The sequence below is a fragment of the Mytilus edulis genome, chromosome 2 (assembly GCF_963676685.1).
Source record: "Mytilus edulis chromosome 2, xbMytEdul2.2, whole genome shotgun sequence".
NCBI classification, from domain to species: domain Eukaryota; kingdom Metazoa; phylum Mollusca; class Bivalvia; order Mytilida; family Mytilidae; genus Mytilus; species Mytilus edulis.
In genome coordinates, this window is record NC_092345.1 from 20,092,285 (window position 1) to 20,116,152 (window position 23,868).

At 32.3% G+C, this 23,868-nt stretch overlaps 1 protein-coding gene across 10 annotated transcripts in view; it reads left to right on the top strand.

Annotated features, from left to right (window-relative positions):
* LOC139511679 (cAMP-regulated phosphoprotein 21-like) overlaps positions 1-13,751 on the top strand; it is a 75,114-nt gene extending 61,363 nt beyond the window's left edge. For 5 of the 10 annotated variants that reach the window (XM_071298686.1, XM_071298693.1, XM_071298687.1 and 2 more), the window contains 8 exons: positions 2,540-2,671; positions 3,221-3,316; positions 4,277-4,398; positions 5,217-5,432; positions 5,869-6,736; positions 7,295-7,394; positions 7,875-7,984; positions 9,325-13,751. In XM_071298686.1, coding sequence (XP_071154787.1) covers positions 2,540-2,671; positions 3,221-3,316; positions 4,277-4,398; positions 5,217-5,432; positions 5,869-6,736; positions 7,295-7,394; positions 7,875-7,984; positions 9,325-9,599 — 1,919 coding nt within the window. In that variant the 3' untranslated portion in view covers positions 9,600-13,751. The remainder of the gene's footprint in view (positions 1-2,539; positions 2,672-3,220; positions 3,317-4,276; positions 4,399-5,216; positions 5,433-5,868; positions 6,737-7,294; positions 7,395-7,874; positions 7,985-9,324) is intronic. The other 5 variants (XM_071298688.1, XM_071298695.1, XM_071298689.1 and 2 more) reach the window with 1 other exon arrangement.
* The last annotated feature ends 10,117 nt before the right edge of the window (positions 13,752-23,868 follow it).

Below are 23,868 nucleotides of genomic sequence, written 5' to 3' on the forward strand. Positions count from 1 at the left end.
CAAATTGGTAATTGACAATTGGACTATTCTCTCTTATTATAAGTAATTGGATAACTTTATTTGGTATGTGCATAGCTTGCAAGGTCCTCATGCCTGTCAGACAGTTTTCACTTTACCTTGACCTCATTTCATGGATCAGTGAACAAGGTGGTCAAGTCCATATCTCAGATACTATAAGCAATAGGTCTAGTATATTCGGTGTATGGAAGGACTGTAAGGTTACATGTCCAACTAGCAGGTGTAATCTGACCTTGACCTTATTTTCATGGTTCAGTGGATACAGTTAAGATTTTGTCAAGCCTGCAACTTTTGTTGCAGAAAGCTCGACATAGGGATAGTGATCCGGCGGCGGCTACGGCAGCGGCATTAGCTCACTTCTCAAAAGCTTTATATTTTAGAAGGTGGAAGACCTGGATGCTTCATACTTTGTATATAGATGCTTCATGTTACAAAGTTACCGTCAGTCACAAGTCCAATGTCCTTGACCACATTTTCATGGATCAGTGCCCACTTGAAAAAAAAGTTCAAATTTTTTGTAATGTTGAATTCTCTCTTATTATAAGTAATAGGATAACTATATTTGATATGTGTGTACCCTGCAAGGTCCTCATGTCTGTCAGACAGTTTTAACTTGACCTCGACCTCATTTCATGGATCAGTGAACAAGGTTAAGTTTTGGTGGTCAAGTTCATATCTCAGATACTATAAGCAATAGGGCTAGTATATTCGGTGTATGGAAGGACTGTAAGGTGTACATGTCCAACTGGCAGGTGTCATCTGACCTTGACCTCATTTTCATGGTTCAGTGGTTATAGTTAAATTTTTGTGTTTTGGTCTGTTTTTCTCATACTATATGCAATAGGTCTACTATATTTGTTGTATGGAATGATTGTAAGGTGTACATGTCTAGCAGGCAGATGTCATGTGACCCTGACCTCATTTTTAGGTTCAGTGGTCAAAGTTAAGTTTTTGAGTTTTGGTCTTTTTATCTAATACTATATGCCATAGGTCAACTTTATTTGGTGTATGAAAATATTTTATGATCTTTATGTCAGTCGTGCAGGTTTTATTTGACCTTGACCTCATTTTCACGGTTTATTGCACAGTGTTAAGTTTTTGTGTTTGGTCTGTTTTTCTTAAACTATAAGTAATGGGTCAACTATATATGTTGTATAGAAGCATTTTTAGCTGTACATGTCTGCCTGGCATGGTTCATCTGACCTTGACCTATTTTCAAGGTTGATTGTTCTTTGTTTAGTTATCTTGGTTAATGTTAAGTTTATGTGACAGTTGTAATAAAGCTTAGCTTTATACTTAGGACTATCAACATAATATCAATTATTAGTATAGAAGGCGAGACATTTCAGCGTGTGCACTCTTGTTGTGTTTTGGTCTTTGTTCTTGTACTATATGCAATAGGTCTACTATATTTGGTGTATGGAATGATTGTAAGGTGTACATGTCTAGCTGACAGGTGTCATCTGACCTTGACCTCATTTTCATGGTTCAGTGGTCAAAGTTAAGTTTTTGAGTTTTGATCTATTTTTCTAATACTATATACAATAGGTCAACTATACTTGGTGTATGGAAATATTTTATGATCTATATGTCAGTCGCGCAGGTTTTATTTGACCTTGACCTCATTTTTATGGTTCATTGCTAAGTGTTTAAAAGTAATTGTATTTTGGTCTGTTTTTCTTAATTTATAAGCAATAGGTCAATTATATTTGTTGTATGGAAGAATTGATAGCTGTACATGTCTGCCTGGCATGGTTCATTTGACCTTGACCTCATTTTCACGGTTCATTGATCAATGTTTAGTTTTCTTGGGTAATGTTGAGTTAATGTGACAGTTGTAATAAAACTTTATATTTAGGACTATCAACATAATGTCAATGTTCAGTAAAGAAGGTGAGACATTTCAGGGTGTGCACTCTTGTTCTCAGGAACTACAGAACAGAAAGACTTCATATTCTTATTTGGTTAGCAGCTTTGTGGTGATGAGTTGTAATATATGAGCACTTTTCTATTCCACCCCTTATTTCCCAACACTCCCCCTTACATGGTACAGTGGTGTTATGCTATATAAAAACAAACTATAAAAATCAGTTGAAAAGGGCTTAAATCATCAGATTGATACAAAGCACAAAAATACAAAAGACTCAAAATACAGACCTGAAAGTACTCACAGTTACTGATAGCTAGTTCAAATCTGACAACTTATAAAATCATGTGTCTAAAACTTAGTATGTGTGGACTAACAAAATGCTGCTATCAACACCAAATTTCTTTAATAAGCTAATGTAAATTCTGAAATTATTGCAATGATTTTATTATTGTAAAAAATAGGATTTATTTAAATTTTTTATATGAATTAAACAGGATTTTCCTCAATATCGCGAAAATTAAAATGGCATTTTAGTGTTAAATGACAAAATCACAATAATAAATGCAAGCAATAATTTCTGAATTTACAGGAAAACAAATAGTTTACAAAACTAACAGTAACTGACAATGTTTCTTATGTATGTAATTTTAGACTCGTTTAACTGTGGAATGTCCATGTCCATAGGAGGACAAAGAGGAATTCCAACTCCACCTGGTAGTAGAACTGATAGTTCACCATTATCTAGATGTAGTTCATCAGGGCCAGTACAATCACCAATACAAGGTTTGTACTTATACATCCTTGGCAATCTCTTTAAAATATTCAGGCTGCAATATAGCCTCTTTGCTCTCATGCTGCATAAAGCAAAAACCAATCAATCATTATTTTTTATGGCCCCGCTATGAAGTTGTTGGTGCCAAATAGTTTTCCCTTGTCCGTCATTCTGTCATTCCGTCATTCTGCAACAAACCATTATACAGACTTTTTTTCAAAACAAATTCATATATTGGGCTGATTCTTGGTATGTGATGAGTAACAGATCAAGTTTTAGTTTAGTTTCGCTCCACTGTTTTTTGCCAAAATTAAGGGTTTACGACTTTGAAAATTGTCGAAAATCACAGTTATACAGACTTTTTCTATACGCCTTCAGATTTTGAGCTGATTTATGATATGTGAGACTACCACATGTGTTGTTGAAATTGCAGATTGTTCTACTTTTTGAGATGGGTCATTCATGTCGTTTCGACTCATCTAGTTCATAACTGGAATAGCCAATATGTTATTAATAGACGGTAGTATTATATATTTTATAAGGATTTCTTTGTGTTTTAGGTATATTCCCAGGTCAAGGTGGACAACAAGTATACATTGTAGCTACAGATTTAAATAATATCCCACCTGGCAGTGTTATTTTAGACCCCAGAACAGGTACATATTTAATTAGCATAATAAAGTGGCGGGTTATAGATGTCATCATAAACTTTTTATGTCCATAGCATTAGACATTTCAGTAAACAATTCCTGCGACAGAGACAAAAGGCCTTTCAATAATTAATCTATATAGAGTATATCTTTAGTAACTTGTCTACAATGAGAAAATCCCAGCAGGCATGTATATAATGGTATTTTTTTAAGTTGGTTTTCTTAACTAGTTGATATCAAAGGTCAGTGGTTTTCTCCAAGCACTCCACCTACAAAAACTGGCCGCCACAAAATAGTCCAAAAAATCTAGTTTGTTATAGTAATTCATTTATTTGATTAATTCTTCATGAAAAAATCAACAGGTCAAAATTGATTGAACTTTTATTATGCAAATAGATTTCCTTTAAAATAATTTCTCAGTATGGCCTTTGTAGAGGGCCACCTAGTTTTCTGGTCGGCACATACTTTTGTCCATACCATATCAGGTTCAAGTTTTTGGCCAAGGTATCATATGCCAAATTAGTTTTGAGTCGATTTTATGGTTCATGACTTTGAAGTTGTGAGATAGTTAATCCAGTACAGTTTCAGGTTAAAATATTTGGTCAAGAAAGTTTTCCATGAAGTTGTTATCTCATCAAGTTTTACATATATAGATATGAGAAGATGTGGCATGAGTGCCAATGTCAATGAGACAACTCTCCATTAAAGTCACAATTTGTAAAAGAAAACCCATTATAGGTCAATGTACAGACTTCAACACGGAGCCTTGGCTCACACTGAACAGTAAGCTATAAAGGGCCCGGCAATATGACTGCTTTTGTGTAAAACCTTTCAAACAGGAAAACCAACAGTCTTATCAATATAAAAATGAGAAACGATAAACACTTATGAACCACATCAACAAACGACGACAACTACTGAACATCAGATTAAATATTATATGTATTTTAATTGTTTTTATTGAAGGTCATCCCTATTCTAATTCTGATGGTAGTGTATACCACCACACACCTGGCCATCCACCACCTCAACATACTACCATGGTACAACAACAACAACAACAGATGCCTCCAGAAATGTGGACCAATGTAAACATATTACATATTTTATTACATGTGGGATAAATTTGATAATTTCTGAATGATTTTTGGGGTATACCTGAATTAGAACAGCAATCCAACATAAAAAATATCCAAACGATATCTAGTGGGTAACAAATACAGTACTCATCAATAGTCAGATGTCAAGGCAACTACTGACAAAGGTTCCCAACTTGGTAGAGCCAAATGAAAATGTGGCTTCATTAAACCTTAATTTAGTTTACAAGCCCCTTGAAACTTTCTGAAACTTTCTTGAACAATGTTATGAAGAGAAACAGTTATCAGCAAGTTTAAAAGATCTACAAATAAGCTAAGGTCAACATGGCATTAATTGTCAATCACCTATTTTAAGTAGTCATGTGTTTTACAATTTCTGCTATTTTCTTGAATGTAGTTGAAAGAACTATTAGACTGAAAAGATGGCATTTAGGCAAACATAGAAAACTTTCACCTACTTTTTATACTTTGGTCAGTACTACATTTCTGGTTTTTAATTTTCAAACATTATTCAAAATTACATATAAAACGTTTTCTGACAACTGAATGCTTTAAGAAACTTGATGTGGAGAGTTTTTTTGAAGTCATAATTATGTCTTATATTCAAATTGACCAATTTCTTTTATATATTATATATCATGTTAGTTGAAGAAGAAAAAACAAATTGCAATAATTCTTTGTCACCCTTTTGAAGTTTAAACTGTTGTTCCTAATTTTGTATTTCCTTATGTTGAAACTTGTGAACTTTGGTAATTTGTATCATGTAAGCTTAAGGAGAAAACTATTTCAATTGAACTTATTGACCTTAGGTACCACAGCCTGAATGTCAAGGAGTACCAGAAGTTTGTCATCATTTGTCATCACTTAATCTAAGCCAGCAGTCATCTCTAAGCCACCAGAACTCTTTAGACAGTACAGGAGAACCACCAGGTTGTCAAACTTCTTTACAAGGTGGTCAGCAGATTGTCATGGCAACACAGCCACAAATGCAAACAGTATTTTCCCAGCAAGGACCTACTGCACAGGTACATAGTATATATTTTTTAAAGCAACATGTTTATTTTTTATTCAATGAAGTTTCAGTTATTAAAGAATACTCCATATTATTTCATGTCAAGCCTTGTTCTGTTTGCGACCTTGAGTCTTTGTATTTTTAAAAATTGTCATAAAACTGATAACAAGGCGAAATGACAGAGGTAATCATGGGCACTAAATCATTAGTAGTACTTGTTATTGATTATCTCCCTTGTAGTTAAAAGTGTTTGATGTGTTGTGTAAATTAATAAATAAATTATGTAAACTTTTTTTGTGTAAAAAGACATTTATACATTGTGACTTGGAAGAGGAGTTGTCTCTTTGGCACTCGTATCACATTTATTTATTCATATTTATAACAAATTTGTACAATGATTAATTCACTTGCAAAAACTAAAAAGGCATTAATTTTTTGTGAATTTGTAGGGGCAATTTTATCCTTGTCCACAGAACATGCAGACCTCTAATGTACGATATATGTACCCTGTTCAGACAAGTATGGCACAAGGACAGCCATCTGTAGCAGTAGACAACCAAACTATCATCCAGAGTGCACCATTTCAATCACAAATGACAACTGGATATCCTAATTATCAAGGAAACACAGTACAGAGTGTTGAGACAGTTAATCAAAGTTCATTTCCTATTCATGGAGCATCAGACAGTTATCAAACATATCCTGTTCAATATCCTAGCCAAAGTACATGTAATTACGGTCAGATGCAATCAACTTTGTATTATAGTAATGTGCCCACCTCAAGCCCACAAATGGGACTAATTTATAATGGAAATCAGGGACAGTTTCAGAGTCAAATTCAGCCTAGTCAAACAAACCCGCCTTTAGCAATGCAAGGCTCTACTCCCATGTTAAACATGGGTCAGCCTGTTGCAGTGGGAAATGTACAAACACCTAACACGCATAATTACATGTATCAAACAATGGCTCAGGTAGGCCAGCCTCAACAGCAGCAAAGGACACCTAATCCCCAGATAGTTCAGATACCAAATGTTCAAGTGCATAATCCTACACAGACAGTTCCAATCATTAGAAATATGCAAATGAATATGCAGATTCCTACACAAGTTGGTGGTATTCAACAACAGCAAGGATTGGTTGCAGGTCAACCATCACAAGTGACAGTTAGTGCAAAAAATTTGACAGTTGAAGGAACAATGCCAAAATATGAACTGGAAAATAAAGATTGTGCTATGGGAAATTTTGGAGGCCAAGTGGTGGCTGGTCCACCCGCTCGTCAGTTCGTACCAGGTTTCAGAAATGCTACACAAATAACAGGTAATAATTGCCAAATATCATGCATTATTAGAACATCACTTGCAAAAATTAGTTCAGAAAAAAAACAATAGAATGGAAATTTTGACAAAATTACACTTACATTAAGATAGTTCAGGTTTGACAAATTTTATATTTACCATTCATGGGCAAAATATCTATTTGACCTTAACAGAAATAGGGGAAAAGGAATTTTTTATCTTATGCTTTGCATATAAGTTTATGAAATGATTTTTAAAGCCATTTTGTTCATAGAAGGGGTGAACATCCATTCGAATACTTCTAAACAAAATTGAGCAAATTGTTATATAAAGCTAATGCTATGAAATTGGATTTGTTTAATTAAGAGTTGCTTTACAGATTTATGGATTTATTGCTGCTTGCTAAGGGTCTAGTTGAAAAAAATTCATGACTGACAGAAGGCTAGTCGAAAATGTTTTAAATTTTTTTTTTTTTTAACTATTTAGGATAACAAATTTTTGAAACCCAAGTTTAAGTTGAGTATGAAACCATATGTGTTCCTATTATCATGTGGTTAACTTAATATTTTGATTTTTTTAGATTGTCGATTATTAGGTCAGCAAACCTTTCGTCCACAGCAGCAGGTTCAAATTCACCAACAGTCATTTGTACAGCCGCAGAAACAAAAGTCAGTAATTAGGTATTGTTGTTGATATTGTATATATTACATGAAATGTCACAATTGTTGTGGAAAGAAGCAATTAACTTTTTGTATGTTCATATGTTCTTTTATTCAATTCCTTGTCTCATGTCCTATTTAACCAGTGATTGGTTTTCAGTTTAAAACTTAAAGAAAATCTCTTGAACCATTTGAAATTAAGAACCTTATATATTTTTTGTCCCAAAATTTGTGTTGTTTAACCGTAGCAAAATATTGACTTAGCCATGTGAGTTTTATCTCGGTGTGCATTTCATATTTCACTCTCTAAATTTAATTGGTTGATGTGTTTTCTACCGCAAATATGGTGTTCATCATAACTACACCTATACTGTCGTGATCAGTAAAACTGGCAAGAAATTTCAGATTGTGTAATCTTGTTGAAAGGCATTTGTAGTGATATACATTGATACAGTGAATTAGGAAGGTTTTTTCACTAATATTTGTTGTTGATATTTACAGAAGTACTGGTACAACATACTCTAATAAACAACAAAAGTTAAGGAAATCTCGTAGTAGAGAAAATGATTCTTCACCCCATCAGAGTATTGATAGTAACGATAGTCAGACTGGTTAGTATATAGCTATGTAGTTAAAGAGGAAGAGAGGCTAAAATATACGGAAGGGACATTCAAATGCATGTCAAAAATAAACTGACAGTACCATGGCTAAAAAGAAAACAGACAAACAACAGAATGCAAAACACAAATAGAAAATTACAGACTAAGCAACACACATCCCACCAAAAAGTAGGTTCTACGAGAAATAGTTTTGTAGAAATATTGATTTTATGAAAAAGAAACTTGGACTGTTTATGGAGACAATTTAGACAGTCATACACACAATGTATTTTGTATCATTAGATGAACTAGAATTATCTTGAGGGTCATACTTTGTAATATTTGTGGAAGAAAATAATGTCTTGCTAGTTGAGATGCTTTATGATCGTAAGATAAATAGATACGTAACAATAACGTTACGTTACATACAAAGTGTGCGCGAAAGTACTAGAAACAATTACATTACATAACATTCTAATGTCTCTTCACAACAAGAATCAATGGAGACAACTCTGTTGATACAGCTTTCAACACTGAGAAATGACAAAAAATAAATCAGAATGAGAATAGTAAACAAGCAACTTGATTAATTAGGGTTTGATGTGGTTTACAGAATAGAGCATGAGCAAAATGAGAATAAAGGAATAAAAAAAAGTGAAAAATAGGCAAAAAATTAAGAATTGAAAAAAGATGTGCTAAAATATTTAGAAGAGAGAATAATGGTCTAAATATACAAAGAAGAGAAAAAAAAACACTCTAAAAAAAAAAAAGATTCAGTGATGCGTTCAGAAGCTGATAAACTTTTGAAAGATCTGGTTACAAGTGGGGCACAAATACAGTTCATTCATCCAGACAATCATTAGATTAAACATTTACCTCATGAACATAACCAACAGCTGTAATCTCATGAACATTATTAAAAGCAGTATCAACAAGGACATTATTAAATCATCTCCTGAATATTGCCAATAGTTATCAAAAGTACCAGGATTATAATTTAGTATGCCAGACGCGCGTTTCGTCTATATAAGACTCATCAGTGACGCTCATATCAAATATTTATAAAGCCAAACAAGTAAAAAGTTGAAGAGCATTGAGGATCCAAAATTCCAAAAAGTTGTGCCAAATACGGCTAAGGTAATCTATTCCTGGGACAAGAAAATCCTTAGTTTTTTTTACGGCATGAAAGTGCTAGTGACATTGTTTTTTTGAAAAAAACGATGTAAAATTTAGTCTTTTTTTGTTACAAATTTTGATATATTTATATATACTGGTAGATAGAAAAGGAATTTCCAAACAGAAAATAAGCTTTGTATTGATTTATGAATATACCTTTATTTCTTTTTTTTCAGGTCATATTTTGGAAGTGTGTGACTTGCCTGATACAATGATGCGTTCAGAAGCTGATAAACTTTTGAAAGATCTGGTTACAAGTGGGGCACAAATACAGTTCATTCATCCTGAAAATATTCAGTATCAAAATGAGGCCGGAAGTTTGCCAGTGTCAGCATTTCACAAAATTCTTGCTATTTACCCAAGTAGTTCTGGAGCCAATCAAATTTTGAAGACTCATTCAAATAGCAAATATAAATTAAGACCATCGACTTTAGATAATATAGGAGTATAGGAGCTTATATTTATTGATATTTTGTGATCTGTTCTGTACTTTTTTATTTGAAAAAAAATAGATACAAATTTTATGATATTTTACATAAAAAGTATATTTCTCTGTTGATCTGTTAAGAAGATGAAAGAAAAAAAAACAAATCTATGTTTCCCTGTTTTGTTTTTGTGCCATTTATTATGAATGAGAAAATCTGTTACATTGAAATTGTTATAATGAGAAAATTGTGTAGGTTGTTCAGATATGATCTCTGTTGGTCATCTTGAAATAGATATTGGATTTTCTCATCATCAAAAACTTCACCATGGGAAAAAAAATGTTTTACTTGTGCCTCCAATTTGAGATATTTGGGAACTTTTCTGGATTTACTATTTTGTAATCTTGATAAAAAAAGAAATCAGGAAATTTTGGTTGTCAGATATCTTGTATATCTTTCTTAAAAGTCAATCAATAGAAATTGTTTGAAGTGGGGAGAAATGTTGAATGAGAAATTAAATATGTGTTTCAGTGGCCTTACACTGCAAACATTAAGACCTTAAATTCTTATTGATATTGAAAGAAAATATTGCCTTAAATTATGGAAATAATGAAATTTCAAAAAATATTTTTATAGATTGTTTTCCACATGAAAATTGTTAGCAAGAATAAGATATAGTACTCAAAATTAAAACAACTATAATAATACATATCATTTAAGTAACAAAGAGGCCTTTATATTATTATTTTTGTTTGAAAAAGGAGAATAGAAGGTTTCATGTTTGCAGATGCCGTGCCAGTCAGAGCAATACTTTCATTTTACTTTGGCATTATTTGATTTGTTTCACAATGAAGGAAAACAAAGTTTAAAGGTTCCTTAATTTAAAGAAATTTGTTTTTTTCTTCATGAAGCTTAAGAAAAAGGCATGATTAAAAAATATATATTGCTCTACTGGGCTCCCATTGTTTTTGTGTAGTTATTTAGGGGCAAGCTTGATGCAACCAGTGTACACTACTAATTACATAATTCATACAAACACAATTAATTTGCTCTATGTTGGAAATGATATTTAATCTTTTATGATAAAAGCAACTGAAAAGAGCCTTTCATTTATGTTGCCTATAAGCATTTTAAAAACAATATATTTAACAGAACAGCTGTCTGCCCTTTATTTGGGTTGTTGTTTCTTTAACATATACCCCATTTGCATTCTCAATTTTATTATTTTCAAATTAAGATTTATTTGCTTTATTAAACAAAGAATACAGTTTTCTTTTCTCAAGATTGTAATATGTGTACACTGGTTTTGTCCTAAGTGTTCATTCCTTGATTTCAAATGTGAAGCTATCTCCCGTACTCTTACCTTTATTTACCCATACGACACCACACCTTGTTATCTGCACATTGTATGTGATAAGATTTTTATAGAATTATTTAGATTTTGATAGCATACTTTTCATTGTAGTTTCTTCCTTGTGACATGTATAAGAAGGAAAAAACATATTATTATAAAAAGCAGTTTTAGATGAAAAAAAACAGAATGTGTTGCTGTGTTATAATTCACACCCTATATTATACTCAGTAGTAACTAACAGTACCTACCAGTTATTCTAATGGCATTTTGAAAAATCACTCTGACCTACACTTTTGGATATATAAGGGGGAAAAAATCTTTTAATAAAGATATGTCTTGAGGCAGTTTTATATACCAGTCACTTAAACAAATATGTTGTTGCCTTTATTTTTCATCAACGAGCTGTAATTTTAGTCTAAAATGAAAAATATCTGAAGCCATTTAAAGTGTATCCTCATATTGTGTTGATCAGAATCCAAGTCTTAAAACCAATCAGAATAAAAATGCGTAAAATATGTAAGTTGCAATTTTGTATTTGGTTACGTCGATTTTCTTGCAAATAAATTGTCATTATATAGTAAGTGCTTGATTATCCTGGAATCGTCAATCAAATTTAGGTTTTTTATATCCGGTGAAATACTATTTTACCAACATGTGCCTTACAAATTGTATGTAACTCTTTAATATAAACACTGTGCTTAGTTTTCAAGAAATTTCTGTGTTGGTAAAGAGTGGAAAAAGTCTGGCGGCTAAATATCTTCTACTTTTTATAACTTAATTGTCTGTGTATGGATACTGAAAGGAAAATTGAAGCAACAAGTTTTATCATAAATTTTCCTTGATGTTTGATGATTAAGTCTTTACAAAATGTGTGTATATATTTTATAGATATCTTATTGATTCCACCATTAAAAAATCAAATATACAAAATTTGAACACATCCAGATATGAATCGAAATATACTATAAAAAAGAAGATGTGGTATGATTGCCAATGAGACAACTATCCACAAAAGACCAAAATGACACAGACACTAACAACTATAGGTCACCGTACGGCCTTCAACAATGAGCAAAGCCCATACCGCATAGTCCGCTATAAAAGGCCCCGATAAGACAATGTAAAACAATTCAAACGAGAAAACTAACAGCCTTATTTATGTAAAAAAAATGAACGACAACCACTGAACATCTACTTCCCATTTAAATACAAGATAGGTGACCGAGGACTGTTGACATTTAGTTTCCTTTAGTTTTGATTTTGTTTGAAGGAAGGGTCCCAAATAAGGAATTCTTCCTGAAAGAAGTTTCGACCATTTGATTTTCTTTTATTTTTTCGTTAGTTTTTTTTTCTTATTTTGTTAAAAGAGAAACTATTATGGTCAGATTAAGTTTGAAGTTTTATGAAACAAACCTTTCATCTCTTTTTTTTTCTGTCGAAGTTTTAAATATTTATTAATTATTTTCAAGGTTGTAGACTTGTTTTAATATATAAGAATATTCTGTTTTTATGTAATTTTATTGGGTTGTAAAAACATTGACTAAAGCATATTTTGTAAAAAGTATGGAAGAACATTCTAAATGTTTACAACCCTATAAAATTATAAGAAAAAAAGAAATATTCAATTCTTATGATTATATTTTATGCTACAACCATTAATTTTTAGTTATTTAGTTATATCAATATTTTCTTTTGTTTTCCTTTGCATAGTTGTGACATTGTTATGGAGAAAACAAAAAGGTCTTTAGATGTCCCATTTCATTGAGCCGCCATGAAATAGCCCAAAAGTGGCGCTAAAATTGGTGTTTAAACACCAACAATCAAACAGTAGATACCATGAAGAACAATAATGGATGACACCAAAATATTTTGATATGATTAACCTTTCAGTATGCCAGCACAGACTATTGTTCATCTGAAGCTTAATTATTGATCTACCGGTATTAATTTTGAATAGGTTGTACGTACATTTTCACACTGAAAAAATAAAGTCTTCAGTATGCCATTCCTATTTCTGTAGCCACATGACATGATACCACTCTTTTCACTGGCCTTTAAATATATGTACATAAGATACAAGTATAGTTACTTCTGTAGAAACTTTTTCTTAGTGACGTTTAAGAAACTGTAACATTGTAAGGAATAAGTTTATTAGGTTTTATACGATAACTAATTTGCCCTATAAAAACTATAGTATTCTTTCATACCTAGATTTTTTACAATGTCAGAATGTATAGTGCACTAATTATTAAATACTATTAGTATTGTATAAAAAAAAAAATTGTAGTCAATTCCTTTGTATTCAATGTTGCCATGGTGATAATATTCAAGTTGTGTAAACTTTTCTATCAGTCTTTCTTATATTTACACCAAAAAAATGGTGTACATCGAAAAACAAGAAATGTGTTTCCTTTTATACGTAATTGATAGTTGTGTGATGGTAAGATTCTCCTTATCATAAGGCAGTTGTTAAACTCTTAGATGTCATTTAGTTACTTTTGCAGATACATAAATTTTCTATATTTTTATAGAGTTCAAATAAATTATACAGAATAGAGCAAGCATTAAAACAAATTTCAAAATTATCATAAAAAATAAATGTATTTTTGATTAATGATTTAAGTAAATAAACTGTTTTACTGTTCTTGAAAGTAGTTGTGCATTGTACACACCTTCTAGAGTAAACTTTCCATTATTTCTGTACCCAATTACCTAATCTATGGTGTTGTTTCCATGACCTTCCAAATCAGTGCTTCACATGTTGTAGATGTTCTGTATATTCTGTTAAATTTTCTCAGTGTTTTAATAAAAACATATCTATAAAGGTATTAGTTGTGTTGTTATTTAAATAAAGGCAACAGTAGTATACCGCTGTTCAAAACTCGTAAATCTATGGACAAAAAACAAAATTGGGGTAACAAACTAAAACTGAGGGAAACGCATTAAATATAAGAGGAGAACAACGACACAACATTAAAATGTAACACACACAGAAACGGACTAAGCATTAGACAAAATCTGATGAGAATAACCAATATAACATCAATACAGTTTGAATGTGTTTGTCTGTACATGCAAAAAACATGGCCATACTTTTATGTTATCTCTAGGTCCATCTGATCATGTTAAAGGTAGTTTATTGTGATGGAAAAGTGTAATCTTGTCAATGAAAAAGTGAAAATTTAATAACTAAAAACTACTGCCAAAATGGTGTGACCTCAATTTTATGGTGCAATTGTCATAATAATAATCAGATAAGGAGTTGCTGAATATTGTTTCCAGTGATTAGATTCCAGCCAAACAGTAATGCAAATTTCCCTCATTTTTTTCCCAATAGTGCTATTTCAAAAAAGTGCTATTGAAACAAAAATAACATTATCAGAGTTTCATTCATTTATTAATTAAGAGGTTATAAGGCCAATTAAAATTAATTGCTAGATTTTCATCCCCGCCCGCCCCTCTGAAATTGTCCCGCCCCGATTTTTTTTATTTAACAAAAATACGATTTCCGGATTTTATCATGTCCGTTACCGGGAACCATCGATAATTTCGTTTCTTTCAACACTTCCTGTTTCGTTTTTGTATTTCTCCGCGTAATCTAATAACGATATGATTGAGACGACATATTCTGCTGCTCTATTATGACGACATCTACCGAGAATAGAGATTGATAACGAGAAGGGCATGAAATATTCGAGTAACAAGTAAAACGCCTTGTCGTTTAACGCAAATTGCGGTAGTCACAAGTGAATCGAAAACCGTGTTTTTTCTTTATTTATACGATGACTTTGTGTCAGAAATTTGACTGTAATTGATATCCAAAGCGCAAGAATCGTAGAACAAATTGGTACAAAAAACATGACTGGATTAAAGAAATTGACACAAGCACGAATTTGTTTGATTTATGACCGTATATTGAGAAAAAAAAGTCGACAAACACGCATTTCAATTCCCTTATATTTACCCATGTCTGTTGTTTTTGTTGACAAACAGCAAACACCCTCTGTAACTGTCCAAATACCCTCAATTTGGTCATTAAAAAACTACTTTTTGGTTAAGTTCATGTTTTACATCACATAATTACTTTCCACACTGAGTTTACATTTTATTTTGTACTCATAATACTTGTTTTGCATAAATACTTGTGTTGCATACAATTGTACCAATACATTTTATTGATTTTATGTGGACTACAAACCATTGCTTAAAAAGCAAAATAAATTTGGTGTAGGTCTAGTCCAACTGAAGAGAGCATTTCTCTTCCCTTTGATGTATACTATAAATAGGTTTCTAAAGCGGCAATTACATGTATAACAGTGGTTGCCAATCATGGATTTCTTTTAAGAGTTTAAAAAATAGTGTCAGATTCCTTATACAACATGTATATACATTATACAAGCTTGTTTTCCACTAGCATATACCCCGCGGTATGAAGAACTTGTGACAAGGGTTTCATATGAAATAAAATTTAAAAAATAAAATCCTCCCACCCGCCCCATGTTTTTCGAAAATTTGGATGAAAATCTACTAATTAATTTTAGTTGGCCTAACTACATTGTATTGTGTTTTCATGCTAATTTTGAATATAAAGATGTCAATGTAGATATTTTCACTACTTGACATTTGTCAGTCAACATATTGAGTTGTCCCCTGAAACTGCCTTGCCAATAGTCAATATGCCAATTACCAATTTGATGATGTTATTACACACTTTTTAAACAAATTACTTCCCTTTGTCAATCGTAGACTGGTTCCATACCGGACAAAATTGGCTTTTGTCAATGCAAAGTATGATGAATTGAAAGTGATGTATCAGAGTTTAACTAATTTTTCATGAAAAATAATTTCTAATGTCAAAAGTATTTAGATTAGATAACAACAAATTAATGTAATCAAAAGATTTGAAAACCTTAAAGATTACTCACGTTACACACGTAAATTTGCTCTTTCTGCTAGCTCTCCATTGTAAATACAAATTAATGTCCCTCATAAGGGATACAACTGAAAAAGGGATCTCTATTTACGGTCAATTACAGGAATTGGCAAATAGTCTATTGAAATCAATCATCCTTACCATATCTTGTTTCTGATTTGTTGTTTTTTAAAGTTCCTTCACATTGATCACCATATCAGCATCTTTACTCAAGAAAACTGAGAGATTTAGACATCAGATGGGGCAAAATACCTTGTCTACTTTCCTTTTGCACCAACATTGTAAAATGACTTCTGATATGAGTTTATGTCCAGAAATGATAGATGTCGAGCCTGCGATTTTTGTCACAGAAAGCTTGACTTAGGGATAGTTATCCAGCTGATACTACGGCAGTGTTAGCTAACTTCTTAAAAGCTTTATATTTTAGAAGGTGAAAGACCTAGATGCTTCATACTTTATATATAGATTCCTCATGTTATGAAGTTTTCATCTGTCATATGACAATTGTCCTTGACCTCATTTTCATGATTCATTGACTACTTGAAAAAAAGTTAAGATTTTTTGTAATGTTGATTTCTCTTTTATTATGAGTAATAGAATTACTGCATTTGGTATGTGCATACATTGCAAGGTGCTCATGCCCGTCAGACAGTTTTCAATTGACCTCAACCTCATTTCATGGATCAGTGAACAAGGTTAAGTTTTGGTGTCCATATCTCAGATACTATAAGCAATCAGTCTAGTGTATTTGGTGTATGGAAGCACTGACAGGTGTCATCTGACCTTGATGTCATTTTTATGGTTCAGTGGTCATATGCAAGTTTTTATACGACAGAAAAAAAATATTTTGGGATCATATAATGATATGATGTTGTCGTCGGAAGACAAATTGGGTTTCTGGATAATAACTTTAGTTTAAATCAATGGATCTCTATGATATTTAAGAGAAAGTTCAATACCACAAAAGGAAGGTTGAAATTGATTTTGGGGATGGTGGTCCCAACTATTTAGGAATTAGGGGACCAAAAGGGCCCAAAACAAGCATTTTTCTACTTTCAGGTTAATAACTTGTGTATAAGTATTTCATTGCTCTGAAATTGAACCACAATGTTTAATACCTCAAGTAGAAGGTTTGGATTCTTTGTGTGGTTTAGGGTGCCAACAGTTTAGGAATTCAGGACCGAAAAAGGGCCAAAAAACAAGCATTTTTGTAGTTTCTAGACAATAACTTGTGTGTAAGTTTATGGATCTCTCTGACATTATACAATGTTTCATATCACAAAAGGTAGACTGGGATTTGGTTAGGGGTAATTGCCCAATTCACGCTCAGCGAAGCAATTTATTGTGTTTTGGCCTTTTTTAGCTCACCTGGCCTAAAAGGCCAAGTGAGCTTTTCTCATCACTTGGCATCCGTCATCCCCTTTTACAAAAATCTTCTCCTCTGAAACTACTGGGCCAAATTTAACCAAACTTGGCCACAATCATCACTTGGGTATCTAGTTTTAAAAAATGTGTCCGGTGACCCAGCCAACCAACCAAGATGGCCGCCATGGCTAAAAATAGAACATAGGGATAAAATGTAGATTTTGGCTGATATCTCTGAAACCATTTGTTTGTTGAAATACAATCACCTTGAAACTTAGTACACATGTTCCTTATGATATGATCTTTCTAATTTTAATGCCAAATTATTATTTTTTATGCCACTGAACATAGAAAAAGATAGTGGCAGATTAAAGTTTTTGGTCAAATCAACTTGAAACTTAGAACAGAGGTTCCTTATGATACGATCTTTTTAATTTAAATGCGAAATTAGATTTTTGACTCCAATTTCATGGTCCACTGAACATAGAAAAAATGATAGTGCGAGTGGGGCATCCGTGTACTATGGACACATTCTTTTTCTATTACTGTATGCAACAGGTCAACTATATTTGGTCTATGAAATGATTGTAAGGTGTACATGTCCAACTGGCAGGTGTCATCTGACCATGACCTCATTTTCATGGTTCAGTGGTCAAAGTTAAGTTTTTGAATTTTGGTCTTTTTATGCCCCCACTGTAACGGAGGCGGCATTAAGTTTTACCCTTGTCCGTCTGTACGTACGTACGTACCAAAGTTTGTTTCCGTTCTCTAACTTTAGTTTGCATCAACCAAATATTATAAAACTTTTACACAATGCTTATTACCTCTAAATACAGATCAGGTTTGAATTTTGGTGGAGTCACTATTACCGTTTTAGAGTTATGCCCCTTTACAAATGGAAAAATGGCTAAATTTTTCGTTTCAGTTCTCTTACTTAATTTTGCCTCAACCAAATGTATTGAAACTTATACACAATGCTTATTACTACAATATACAGATCAAGTTGGAATTTCGGTGCCGTCTCTTTTACAGGTCTAGAGTTATGTCCTTTTCAAATGGAAAAATTGCTGAGAAATTTCAAAATATCAATCGAAGTAAAAAAAAAATTATTCCTTTGTCCATAATCATAGTTGAATCAACTTCAATAAATGCTTTTTGAAATCTTAATTATGTGTATTGGTATATATCCTATATTTTTATGCTTTTTATACGACCGCAAAATTTGAAAAAATTTTCGTCGTATATTGCTATCACGTTGGCGTCGTCGTCTGCGTCGTCGTCGTCGTCCGAATACTTTTAGTTTTCGCACTCTAACTTTAGTAAAAGTGAATGGAAATCTATGAAATTTTAACACAAGGTTTATGACCACAAAAGGAAGGTTGGTATTGATTTTGGGAGTTTTGGTCCCAACATTTTAGGAATTAGGGGCCAAAAAGGGCCCAAATAAGCATTTTCTTGGTTTTCGCACAATAACTTTAGTTGAAGTTAATAGAAATCTATGAAATTTTGACACAAGGTTTATAACCACAAAAGAACGGTTGGGATTGATTTTGGGAGTTTTGGTTTCAACAGTTTAGGAATTAGGGGCCAAAAAAGGGCCCAAATAAGCATTATTCTTGGTTTTCGCACAATAACTTTAGTTTAAGTAAATAGAAATCAATGGAATTTAAACACAATGTTAATGACTACAAAAGGAAGATTGGTATTGATTTTGGGAGTTGAGGTCCCAACAGTTTAGGAATTAGGGGCCAAAAAGGGACCCAAATAAGCATTTTTCTTGGTTTTCGGACCATAACGTTAGTATAAGTAAATAGATATCTATGAAATTTAAACACAAGGTTTATGACCATAAAAGGAAGGTTGGTATTGATTTTGGGAGTTTTGGTACCAACAGAATAAGGGGCCCAAAGGGTCCAAAATTAAACTTTGTTTGATTTCATCAAAATTGAATAATTGGGGTTCTTTGATATGCCGAATCTAACTGTCATGACTGTGTATGTAGATTCTTAACTTTTGGTCCCGTTTTCAAATTGGTCTACATTAAGGTCCAAAGGGTCCAAAATTAAACTTAGTTTGATTTTGACAAAAAATGAATCAGTTAGGTTCTTTGATATGCTGAATCTAAAAATGTACTTAGATTCTTGATTATTGGCCCAGTTTTCAAGTTGGTCCAAATCGGGGTCCAAAATTAAACTTTGTTTGATTTCATCAAAAATTGAATAAATGGGGTTCTTTGATATACCAAATCTAACTGTGTATGTAGATTCTTCATTTTTGGTCCTGTTTTCAAATTGGTCTACACTAAAGTCCAAAGGGTCCAAAATTAAACTTAATCTGATTTTAACAAAAATTGAAATCTTGGGGTTCTTTAATATGCTGAATCCAAAAATGTACTTAGATTTTTTATTATGGGCCCAGTTTTCAAGTTGGTCCAAATCAGGATCTAAAATTATTATATTAAGTATTGTGCAATAGCAAGTCTTTTCAATTGCACAGTATTGCGCAATGGCAAGAAATATCTAATTGCACAATATTGTGAAATAGCAAATTTTTTTTTAATTAGAGTTATCTTTCTTTGTCCAGAATAGTAAGCAAGAAATATCTAATTGCAAAATATTGTGCAATAGCAAGATTTTTTTTTAATTGGAGTTATCTTTCTTTGTCCAGAATCAACTTAAATCTTTGTTATATACAATATACAATGTATATTCACTTTTTACTACCAACTGATAAATTAAAATAATCTTTACCATTCAGTGATAACAAGCAGTTTTTTTACATCTTAATATTTTATGATGTATTTAAATGAGTAGTTATTGTTGCAAACTCCATTAGAAATTTTAATTGAGATTAGTTTTGGAATAAGGAAAAGGGGGATGTGATTAAAAAAATTGGGTTCAATTTTTCTCATTTGAAATTTCATAAATAAAAAAGAAAATTTCTTCAAACATTTTTTTGAGAGGATTAATATTCAACAGCATATTGAATTGCTCTAAAAGAAAACAAAAAATTTAAGTTCATTAGAACACATTCATTCTGTGTCAGAAACCTATGCTGTGTCAACCCGTACATAAATTGCTAACAAAAGCACATAAGTTTCACATGTGAAGCACATGAGATGCAAGTAAGAATTGTATGCAAATCAGGTTGCTCATATGTGCAGTTTGGTAGTTCATATGTGCCCACAAAAATGTAACGTAATGCTCACATGTGCAATTCAAACCTCAGGTGAGCTTTTATCATCCATGTTAGTTTTATGTTAGTTTTGTACTTTGAAAAGTTTTTCCATTCTTCTAACCATTCAAAACTAACCTACATCATTGCTCATATGAGCTTTTTCAAAATGACATGCCCAGTCATGTACTTCCTGTAAATTCAAATTCATGAAAAGCATGCAATAAATGGAGGTAGATGGATATGGAAAATGTTAAGTCCTATATTGTGCTATTTGAAGAAAGGCATTGTTGAAATCTGATAAATCCAGTGTGGCTGTGGTTAATTATTTGTAAGTTATCATTTCTATTTCATTATTTTTATTTTTGTGTCAGATTTTGAAATATATTACAATTTTAAGTCCTTTATGGGAATATATATACAGGTTGCTTCAAAATAAGTACAGGTACTACATGTAAAAAGATTTTTCCTTTTAAACTTTTTGAAATACAGTACTTATTAATCAAAGACATTCATTGTGTACTAAACTTGCAAGTCCCTCTATTAGTTTTATAATGTAATGTTATTGTTTAAATAAAAAATAAAAAAAATGATATGAAAATCATAATTAACTGACAATAATATTGTCAGTTAATTAAAATTAAAGAATAACTCTTTTAACATGATGTATCAGTTATTTTATTTTCAACTGAATTATTTAAGATTTTCATTTAAATTTGAAAAATATTCCTTTTTTAAATCAGCCATTTTGTTTGGGTCAACTATAATATTCACGTGTGCAACATGTTAGCAACTGCTCATATGAGCAATCTAATAAAATGCACATGTGAAACAAAAGCTCATATGAGCAGTTGCACGTGAGGTTTTTAACATGCAAATTAGGTTAGTTTCATATGTGCAATTTTTTTGCTCACAAAATGCTCACCTAATTTGCATGTTAAAAAACTCGTGTGCAATCATGTTAGTTTCTAACGTGAGCATCTTATGTGCAACATGTTAGCACTTTTTGGTAAGGGAACTATTTAATCACAATCCAAATTTAGAGCTGAATCCAGCTTGAATGTTGTGTCCATACTTGCCCCAACCGTTCAGGGTTCAACCTCTGCGGTCGTATAAAGCTACGCCCTGCGGAGCATCTGGTTGAAATCTTCTTTGAAAATTGGAGTTATCTTTCTTTGTCCAGAATGGTAGTTGAATCAACTAAAACCAATGCTTTATACAATGCAGTATTCAATTTTACTACCAACTGATAAATTAAAGCAATCTTTACCATTCAGTGCTTACAAGCCCTTGGATTACTATTTTAGGGTTTTGCCCCTTTGCAAAAGGAAAAATGTCTGATTTTTTTCGTTTCTGTTCTCTAACTTAAGTTTCTCAATATATAATGCTTATTACCGCTAAGCTCAGTTTAAGTTTAAATTTTGGCAGCTTCACTTTTACAGTTCTTGAGTTATGCCTCTTTATAACGTTATATCCTAGTTTTCTAATACCGGTACTTTATGCAATATGTTAAATATATTTGGTGTAAGGAAATATTTTATGATGTGCATGTCAGTCTCACAGGTTTTATTTTACCTTGACCTCATTTTATGGTTCATTGCTCAGTGTTAAGTTTTTGTGTTTTTGGTCTGTTTTTCTTAAACTTTTAGCAATAGGTCAACTATATTTGTTGTATGGAAGGATTGTAAGCTGTACATGTGACATGATGTCTGCCTGGCATGGTTCATCTGACCTTTTATTTGACTTCATTTTTATGGTTCATTGGATAGTGTTTAGTTTTTTGGTGGTCTGTTTCTTAAAAACTATCAGCAATAGGTCAACTATATTTAGAGTTTTGAATGATTGAAAGGTTTACATGTATTTCTCGTTTGGTTTGTATGACCTAGACCTCATTTTCCTGGAGCATGTTAATTTTATGTGACAGTAAGGCTTTATAATTAGGGCTATCAACATAATATCAATGGTAAGTAAAGGCTAGACATTTCAGTGTGTGCACTCTTGTTTACCAATAGGCAATGACCATGATTCCCCGTAAAAAGAAACAATTATCGTGTACTTGGCTGGATGACTATGGTAAGGGAGCTACCATTTGATTTTTATGGTGGCTAGGATGAAACATTTTGTCTTGCATTTTTTTTTTAATTGTAATCTCTGTCCTGCCTTTTTATTTTTCACTCTATTCGGTCCTGCCTTTTTTTTATTAGTATATCCTGCCTTTTTTACCTAAATTGTCATCCTGCCTTTTTTTTTTTTGCAAAGTGTCTCATCCTGCCTTTTATTTTTTACTCAAAACTCCTGTCCTGCCTTTTTTTTTCAAATTTCATCCTAGCTCCCCATAAAAATCAAATGGTAGCTCCCTAAGCACGAGTAACGAGTGACGAATAAACTGTTCTTCAAATCAATTTTTATTACATGATGACCATTCTACTGCATTGGCAGACGACAACTAACGTGATCCTGATATTAGTAGCTAAAACATTTAATGCTTCATTGGTAAATGGTAAGTTTCTAGATTCCTGGGTAAGTCTGTTTTACGGATACTTTAAGCAAAAGGTCAACTATATATTTGGTGTATGAAATGATATTAAAATGGAAATGTCTGTCTTGCAGTTATCATCTGACCATATCCTATCAAATAGACAATGTTAAGTGTTGGTGGTAAGTTCCGTTTTAAAGGCAACAAGTTAACCATTTGTGGTATATTGAATGATGGAAGGGTGTAAATGTCTGTATGACATAGGTTCATCTGACCTAAAACTCATTTTTATGGTGGAATAATCAGTTTGCGTATTTAGATCTCTTTCTCAGATGCTATAAGGCTACCCCTTTGTAAGCATTGCAATGGTAACAAAATGTGGTTTACGATAAAATGATTAGATTAGGGTTCATCTGACCTTGAACTCGTTTAAACGGATCATTGATAATACTATTTTATGAGTAAACAAGTGTGGACACAGATTAGTATGGATAGTTAAAATTGAGAATGGAAATGGGGAATGTGCCAAAGAGACAACAACCCAACCATAGAAAAAAACAACAGCAGAAGGTCACCAACAGGTCTTCAATGTAGCGAGAAATTCCCGCACCCGGAGGCGTCCTTCAACTGGCCCCTAAACAAATATATACTAGTTCAGTGATAATGAACACAATACTAATTTCCAAATTGTACACAAGAAACTAAAATTAAAATAATACAAGACTAACAAAGGCCAGAGGCTCCTGACTTGGGACAGGCGCAAAAATGCGGCGGGGTTAAACATGTTTGTGAGATCTCAACCCCCCCCCCCCTTATACTTCTAGCCAATGTAGAAAAGTAAACGCATAACAATATGCACATTAAAATTCAGTTCAAGAGAAGTCCGAGTCTGATGTCAGAAGATGTAACCAAAGAAAATAAACAAAATGACAATAATACATAAATAACAGCATAATAGTTGTTTGGATGTTTGACAGTGTTTTCTGGCATAAC